General features: G+C 33.6%; 1 protein-coding gene across 1 annotated transcript in view; it reads right to left on the reverse strand.

The window, feature by feature from the left end:
* Positions 1-10,000, reverse strand: part of LOC136844410 (GTPase-activating Rap/Ran-GAP domain-like protein 3) — a 907,028-nt gene that overhangs the window by 634,605 nt on the left and 262,423 nt on the right. The window contains 1 exon segment of the mRNA XM_067113570.1: positions 1,043-1,112. Within this exon segment, the coding sequence (XP_066969671.1) occupies positions 1,043-1,112 (70 nt within the window).

Raw genomic sequence — 10,000 nt, forward strand, 5'->3', positions numbered from 1 at the left:
TCTAACTTTTTTGGACTTGAAAGTGTTATTTATATTGCATCAACATCGTTAGGCAATCATAACGACGGGCTGAGCTTGGCGATAATTAGAAAAAATTACCCCAATGCATCACTCCAATGAAAGCGATTATGCAAAGCCGGGGGAAGAAAAACGAAAATATACTGCAGCGACTGGCCACAGAAGCGCACACGCGCGTGCAAGCACACAAAGCCAGAGGAACAGGCTTAGACGAGGTTACACACATACATCAGTCACAGGAGTAATTACTCAACTGCTTCTCGAGGCGTTTTCGGGTGGACCCCAACTTCCCGAGAGAATATTTATTGCCACAATACTTCGGGCAGAGTTGCAAAGCCCGCTGTTTATGATGACCTATTACCCTAATGCCTTGATATACCGTCTCCTGTACTTCCTGGGTTCGCTCACGAATATTTTTCATCTTTACTGACGACGAGGTGCGAAGATCACAAGAGTGCTCGCAGCTCATGAAATTTAAGAATGCTTATCCGTGTCTGGAGTGTACAAACAAACAGACTCTTATATATATGGGAGCTAATATATATATATATATATATATATATATATATATATATATATATATATTACATATATATATATATATAATATATATATATATATATATATAATATATATATATATATATATATATATATATATATATATATATATATATAATATATATATATATATATATATATATAATATATATATATATATATATATAATATATATATATATATATATATATATATATATATATATATATATATATATATATATATATATATATATATATATATATAATGCATACATATATATATGCATACATTATAAAAATATAGATATATATATATTCATAATACGACCCCTTTCACGCTTGTAAATTTAAATATGCACATATCTCTACGTCACATAGAGATGGAGAATCATATGGACATAGGATGGATTAAATGAGAGAGAGAGAGAGAGAGAGAGAGAGAGAGAGAGAGAGAGAGAGAGAGAGAATTTTATTTTTACTCACCAGTTCCACGGACCCATAATGCCTTCTGCTAAATACCCCTCGCCGGGATATCAAGTCACTAGAGGCGGATCTGAAAATAGAAGAAAAAAAACACATGAATGAAAATGATATCAATTAACTGACATGTGCATCCGCAGTAATGACTTCATTCCACTAATGCATAAATTCAACGTTATAAAATGACCATTCGCCAACATGGTATGTATAAGAGAGAGAATTATGATTAATATATATATATATATATATATATATATATATATATATATATATATATATATATATATATATATATATATATATATATATATATATATTTCAACTATTGACAAACAATTTATATATTAGAAAATTAATGACTCTAGATGACCAATTACTTACCTTACTGTATATGAAAGCAACATTTTCAAGAGGAAATATATATATATATATATATATATATATATATATATATATATATATATATATATATATATATATATATATACGTATGTATATGTATATATGTGTGTGTATATATATATATATATATATATATATGTATATATATATACTGTATATATATATATATATATATATATATATATATATATATATATATATATATATATATATATATATATATATATATGTTTATATATCAACGGTAGTGAGTTAAAATAACTAAGATCGAAATTGAAAATTACTCCGATTTTAAAATATGAAACAAAAATGTCTCAAAATGAAAATTATTGCAAAATATATCTTCATATGTAGTTTAATAATTCACAAAATACGACACTATTTTTCTTCCTACATAAAGTACTGTAAAAGGCAAAAGGGACTGGGAAGAAGCTCAAAATATAAAACAATAAACAATCACAGCGTCTGGCAAATATCAAATTGAAAATACCGTACTCCAAACGCCTGTTGCTCATTCCTCGCTAAACGCTTGTCAACCGGCGAACCCGGCCGTTTCGAAAAATCATGGATCCGGATCCGGATTCATCCCAAAATCCAGTCGATTCTTTCTGGTCCCACGCAGCACCCATCTACAAAATTTCGTTTAAATATACCTGCCACTTTTAGGGTATTCTGATTTGGTTACCTATTTATCGTTAATTTTCATGTGTGAAACTATTCAACATTCATTTTCATGCGTAATTTTCCTTTATTTCTTCCCTAAATCATCTCTTCCTTTCATTTATAGGATAACCACTAATGTTTGTAATTTCAGTAAGAAAACTACAATAATCTTTCTAAGCTTTCTAAGGATAAATTTCATATCTTAATTCTATAAAAAAAAATAACTCTTTTCATGGCGAGAATTCTGAACTATTTTTCAACAACAATATTCAAAACAAAATTCAAGTCCGCTTTCAAAATTCAACCTATTATCGTAATGGAGGCAGCACATTAATTTCTGGAAAAGTCACAAGGCACCAAGCGATCGCTGCTGCGGCGCTCGTGAAATAATTCGGGGGTCCTTTCAAAAGTGAAATGCGCTCTCGCTACGGGAATTGAATGATTCTCTCTCTCTCTCTCTCTCTCTCTCTCTCTCTCTCTCTCTCTCTCTCTCTCTCTTATTTCAATGAAGTAACAGACTTTATTAATGAATTGAAAATTTGTCTAATAAGGAATATCTATTCCTGTTTGCTTTTTTTCGCGGGGAATTTTAATCTACGAACTTGTTTTTTGCAATTTGATGGTTTTATGACTGATTCATTTAATTGTTTGATTATTCTGAGTTATAATAGCCTTAATAATAATAATAATAATAATAATAATAATAATAATAATAATAATAATAATAATTATTATTATTATGTATTATTATTATTATTATTATTACACATACATTATAAATTTTCCAACCACAATGATTTTGTGTTTATTAAGCTGTACGATCAATTAATATCACATCAGCTCAATGAAGTGATGCAGAATTGCAAATTGAACAAGAAAATTCGTGAAAACCATTTGTTACACATACTGACATTAACAAACTCTTGCAACAAAGTCTATTTTATTATTATTATTATTATTATTATTATTATTATTATTATTATTATTATTATTATTATTATTATTAGTGATTTTTCATCCTCCATTGAGAGGATGGTTCCAGGCGTTACCCCTAACGTTTTAAGCAAGGACTTATAAGATGAGGTTTCTAGAAACGTGCCTATTATTATAAAGTTACAAAAAACACTTAAAAGCTATCTGGAAACTTCAGACAACAAATGAGATGTTTGGAAATTTAAGATGCGAATTCACGTAGGGGGAGGGAAGGAGGAGTATCGCTTATAGTACGCTCTCCTGTCCAAATTCTTCAATTTCACCGTGTTTCAATTTTCAGAGATTATTAAAAAATAAATTACCCCCCCCCCGGGTTCGCTGAATGTCAAATATGCTAATCATTTGTCGCGTCACAAACTGACAAGTTCACCAATGCTATAGCGATGGGTTATACAGAAAGCAGAAATGCATCACCAAACGACAAGGAAATCTGTCGTATGAAAATATTGTGCTAATAATCCCCGAGATTACTCAGGATTAATTCATCACCATCTCGGCAATTTAGCATTTTTCTGTGGGTGGGCAAAGGGGAGAAGGAGAGAGGCAGAAGGGATACAAGGAGGAAGATCGGGAGGTAGAATGAGGAGAAAGGAAAGAGGGAGGCAGAATGAAGGGAGGAAGAGGAAAAGGAGTGTGGGAGGCAGAATGATGTGAGGAAGAGGAAAAGGGGAGAGGGAGGCAGAATGAAGGGAAGAAGAGGAAAAGGGGAGAGGGAGGCAGAATGAAGGGAAGAAGAGGAACAGGGGAGAGGGAGGAAGACTGATGGTAGGAAGAGGAAATGGGGAGAGGGGGCAGAATGAAGGGAGGAAGATTGATGGGAGGAAGAAGAAATGATGAGAGGGAGGCAGAATGAGGGGGGGAGAGGAGTAGGAAAAGGGGAGAGGGAGACAGAATGTGGGGAGGATGAGGAAAAGGGGAGAGGGAGGCAGACTGATGGAAGGAACAGGAAAAGCGGAGAGGGAGGCAGACTGATGAGAGGAAGAGGAAATAATGAGAGGGAGGCAGAATGAAGGGAGGAAGATTGATGGGAGGAAGAAGAAATGATGAGAGGGAGGCAGAATGAGGGGGGGAGAGGAGTAGGAAAAGGGGAGAGGGAGACAGAATGTGGGGAGGATGAGGAAAAGGGGAGAGGGAGGCAGACTGATGGAAGGAACAGGAAAAGCGGAGAGGGAGGCAGACTGATGAGAGGAAGAGGAAATAATGAGAGGGAGGCAGAATGAAGGGAGGAAGAGGAAATAATGAGAGGGAGGCAGAATGAAGAGGAAGAGGAAATAATGAAAGGGAGGCAGAATGAACGGAGGAAGAGGAAATGATGAGAGGGAGACAGAATGAAGGGAGGAAGAGGAAAAGGGGAGAGGGATGCAGAATGAAGGGAAGAAGAGGAACAGGGGAGAGAGAGGCAGATTGATGGTAGGAAGAGGAAATTTGGAGAGGGGGAAGAATGAAGGGAGGAAGATTGATGGGAGGAAGAGTAAATGATGAGAGGGAGGAAGATTGATGGGAGGAAGAGTAAATGATGAGAGGGAGGCAGAATGAAGGGAGGAAGATTGATGGGAGGAAGAAGAAATGATAAGAGGGAGGCAGAATGAAGGGAGGAAGAGGAAATGATGAGAGGGAGGCAGAATGAAGGGATGAAGAGGAAAAGGGGAGAGGGAGGCAGAATGAAGGGAGGAAGAGGAAAAGGGGAGAGGGAGGCAGAATGAAGGGAGGAAGAGGAGGATGTAGAAAGAAGGGAGAAAGATGAGAGAGAAGAGGGAGACAGAATGAAGACACGGGAGGAGAGAGTAGGGAGGAAGAAGGGGGTGGAGTAATAGATGGGCTAAGAGAGAGAGAGAGAGAGAGAGAGAGAGAGAGAGAGAGAGAGAGAGAGAGAGAGAGAGAGAGAGAGAGAGAGAGAGAGAGATGGATCGGTGGAAGAGGATTCTTCCTGAAGCTCAAATGCACTCATTATTAAATGAGAAAAAAAGGTGGGAATATTCACATGAATTCGTAATGGGAATACGGACGCGTTCATTAATACTTTCTGGTACCTAAAAGAAAAAAAAATTACACACCGGCCATGACGCTAAAAGCCCCCAAGGAGGTCATTACAGAATATTACAGTATATTACTCGTAATTCTTTCCCGAAATTATGCGGAGCCGAAAAGTGCGATGGGCCTCCACGCAAAGGAACATAATTAGGGATCATTTGAGTTCTTATGACATATTCTGCAATGAAACTATCGAGTTAAGCTATGTATATATATACATATATATCATATATATATACTGTATATATATATATATATATATATATATATATATATATATATATATATATATATATATATATATATATATATTATATATATATACAGTATATATATACACACACACACACATATATATATATATATATATATATATATATATATATATATATATATATATATATATATATATATATATAAAATGGGACTAGAAACCTTATCCCAAAAGTCTTGTTTTGAAACTGAGGATCAATATCATTTGTAGTCAACCTTTCAGGAGAAAAAAAGAGTATAGTGAAAATATACATACATACGTGTATAAATGTGTGTGTATATATATATATATACAGTATATATATAATATATATAAATATATATATATATATATATATATATATATATATATATATATATATATATATATATATATATATATATATATATATATATATATATATATATATATATATATATATATATATATATATACATACATACATACACACACACACATATATATAGGTAGACAGATAGATAGACAGACAGATATAGAGATAAATACAATATATGTATATTTAAATGCATGCGTCACAAATTTCTCACTTTACCGTCATTCATACTTTAAAAAAAAATTAATGGTACTGCGAATTATGTACAGCCATATTCTATTACAACAGACCACGAAAAACAAATAAACATCAATGCATTATTCATTGGAAATCTGAATTATATATAACACATTGGCTCGCAAAACCTTGAACAGAAGTAAAATAACAATGAAAATTCACGTTATGATGCTATAAAACTGCAACTTTCATCATAAAATATACATCTTATGAAATATACGTTACATAAAAATCTCATCATTATAAGGTAAATTATGCATCAAAATACATTGTTAGAAAATGATAATTGTTTATGCATTTGACAATTAGACAGCCAACTCAAATCTAGGACGGCGAGGAGTTTACCCAGGCTTAAGAAAATATAAAAACAAATGGGAAAAATTCAATGATAAAAATCCTTACAAAAGGTAGAAAACGTAACATCAAAAACATTTAAAATATTGCATAATGTAAAGTGATGTAACTCGATAATTAACAGCTATACCATTTAAGAAGTAATGTAAATGGATACTAGCAACAGCAAAGAACTGACCGAGTTCCTTGATTCCGTAACTTTCCACTACCTTTGTAATAACACCTTTACAGATGTATTCATACGTCGATTTCAAGAATTTGCGCTTTCTAGTTTTATCAAATCCTCGCAATTTTCATCAAACAAATACTTCACAAAAACAGTAACTACAGCAACAACAGGGGAAGAGTAAAAATAATCATGAGAGAAAAGATGACAGGCAGGTGAAAAAAATTTAAATTTTGTCCTCTTTTATTTAATAATAGCAAGAACAATAATGATGAATTTCGAATTATCACTTTTAACAGTTCTTAAGAGACCGCAGAACACGAAAAATTCATTTGATGTCTGTAATTACTGACCAACAATAACACATGGCGTTAATTATCAAGCTTCGATTTACAACTTCTAGGTAGCCTTTTCCATCGAAGTTTCATTATAATTCAAGACTGTGTGTATATATCTTCCCCAGAAATGCAGTTATGCTAAGAAATAATATCAAAGTTTCATTATTGTTTCAGGCTTGTATATGTATATGTATGTATATGTGTGTATATATACACACACACACACACACACACACACACACACACACACATATATATATATATATATATATATATATATATATATATATATATATATATATATATATATATATATATAGCACACATCTATTTATTTATGACCTCTCTCAAGATTGTAGTTACTCCGCAGAAATGATGTAAACCCAATTCTCACAAGAAGACATTCTACCTACACAGGAGGAGCATCTAAACGGTTTCTCTTTCATCTTTCCTTATCTCTCCTCATCCAACGTCGTTCCCGAACATCATCATTCGCGTATCGTATTTCTGCAGTGATTAAACCTGTAACCTGATCGTCTTTTCCCAGTCTTTTCTCTTCCCATTATGATGATAGGGTCGCAAAAGGCGAGGCAGAGTGCAAGAACTGTGTGTAGGTTGGGGTCCGGTAAGTTTACAAAATCACACGTCATGTAAAAACTGTATACACACTAAACGGCGCGTATGGATGAAATAAAGGATATCACTGCCATACTTTGTATGTAAGTCTCAATAGCTTCTTTGCCATATACTCATGCGCATAATGCACTGTTCTTGTGTCTTGCAAGGAAATTTAACGCTACAAGGATATAAACACCATTGCACTTGAGATTTTATACCTATACAAATACAAAGACACACACACATTATACATATATATATATAAACATATATATATATATATATATATATATATATATATATATATATATATATATATACATATATATATATATATATTATATAAAATGTATATGTATTTATTTATTATTTGTATACTTTTAAACCATAACATTTTTTCCACTTTATAGGGTGGCACTAGAAGGGCTGAGCCTTCTGGCTTCTTAGCAAGTCTTCAGGGATGCAGTTGCTAGCCCAACGACCTTTCCGTTGACCCCAGCAGACTTGGTGAGGTTAGTGGCCTCGTGCCCTTGTCTAACATGGCTGCGACCATCTATTATCAACTAAAAACAGGGTACGTAATACAGAGCTGGGGTCTACATATGAAACCTACAACAGACCGAAGAGAAACACTTAAAAGATACCCTTGCAAGACCATCGGTTTCTATATGCTCAACTGCAACAATCATCATGGTTGTCAGAGAGACGGTTTCAGGTACCAAACCAAATAGGAAACAAGAGAAAGGCAAAAGCAATAGTGACATCCAAATATGAATTTTCAAGAACCGGAATTCTCTCTTTTTTTCTTCACAGGACCGTGCAACTTCATGTGCTGCATTCATTATCACTACCGAAAGAGAAACATCAGTAATAGTAATCATCAAACAGACTATATTTTTAATAATGACAACTGCAGTAGCGTTTATTATAACTATAATAATATCTAAGACTAAGAATTACGAAAAAAAAAGAATGAGGGAATTGGAAAAACAAGTTCTTTGAGTCAAGACATAATTATATGGGAGATTTGTGGACTATTATGAGAGACGGAGAGTCGGGTCTTCCCCGACAATCCGGGTATTAGTAGCTTCGTTTGGTTCTGTAAGATAACGCGCCTGGGAAGATTGGGGGAGGGGGTAGGAGGGCAGTTTTGAGAGAGAGAGAGAGAGAGAGAGAGAGAGAGAGAGAGAGAGAGAGAGAGAGAGAGAGAGAAGGGGGAGGGTGTCTTGGATCTAAGGCAAGAGGAGGTAAGGAACGCTGAAGAAAATGATACTTTTCATTACATACGGACATACATGCATATATATATATAAATATATATATATATATATATATATATATATATATATATATATATGTATATATATATATATATATATATATATATATATATATATATATATATATATATATATATATATATATATATATATATATATATATATATATATATATATATATATATATATAGAGAGAGAGAGAGAGAGAGAGAGAGAGAGAGAGAGAGAGAGAGAGAGAAATAATGCTTTAAAAAGAAGCACTGAATACAGAGAGAGAGAGAGAGAGAGAGAGAGAGAGAGAGAGAGAGAGAGAGAGAGAGAGAGAGAGAGAGAGAGAGAGAGAGGGAGAGTACTGACAACTGGAGAACTGGACAGGTCATCTACAATGAGAAAGTGAGGGGAAACCAAAACAAACTGAGTAAATTCTGGGTAAAAAAAAAAAAAAGACAAGGTGCATTATTTTGTGCAAGCTTGTTGATGAGGGGTACAGAAAAAGTGGCAGAGGGGAAATAGTGCCACTACATGAAAAAATAACGAGGGAGAAGGAAAAAATGAAAGGGGAGTTAACACATGAAAATAACAGCGACGACAAAAGAGTAGTACTGTATGCGGCGAGAGCAAATAGCTACGGAAATAATAATAATAATAATAATAATAATAATAATAATAATAATAATAATAATGTCACGTATAAATTGTATAATATACGATGACCATATCGCTTTTTCTATTGGTCTCATTTCGTTTCCCATCACTCCTGTGAAGCAAGAAGGCGATGAAAACGAAAGATTCATCTCTAACCTAGTGAATAACTCTCTCTCTCTTTTTTTACCCACATCTGCGGATCAGTTTTGAAAACGGATACTAAAGCAACCACAAGACTAAAAGGCCTCTTATTCTCGTCCCTTTGCGAGATGATTTTAAAAATCACTATGCAACTTGCTTAGTTCATTTATAAACGTCAGCGTCACAGAAGAGCATTATAAGCAAGCATCTTTTAGCACTTTGGAGCTAATTCTGGCAGTAATACTCGATATTTTGCGTAAATCTTATCAGCAATATTAAGAACAAAGTGCTAAATCTGGCAGGAATATTCGGTACTTGGTGCAAAACTTTGGCAGCAATATTCAGTGCCTGGTACTATGTTTGGGAGAAATATTCGGCACTTGGTGAAAAACTTAGCAGCGATATTTGGTACTTGGTGTAAAGCTTAGCGGCAATATTCAGTATCTGGTGCAAACTGTCAGAAATATTCGGTACTTGGTGCAAAG

Source organism: Macrobrachium rosenbergii, chromosome 12, assembly GCF_040412425.1.
Source record: "Macrobrachium rosenbergii isolate ZJJX-2024 chromosome 12, ASM4041242v1, whole genome shotgun sequence".
NCBI lineage: Eukaryota > Metazoa > Arthropoda > Malacostraca > Decapoda > Palaemonidae > Macrobrachium > Macrobrachium rosenbergii.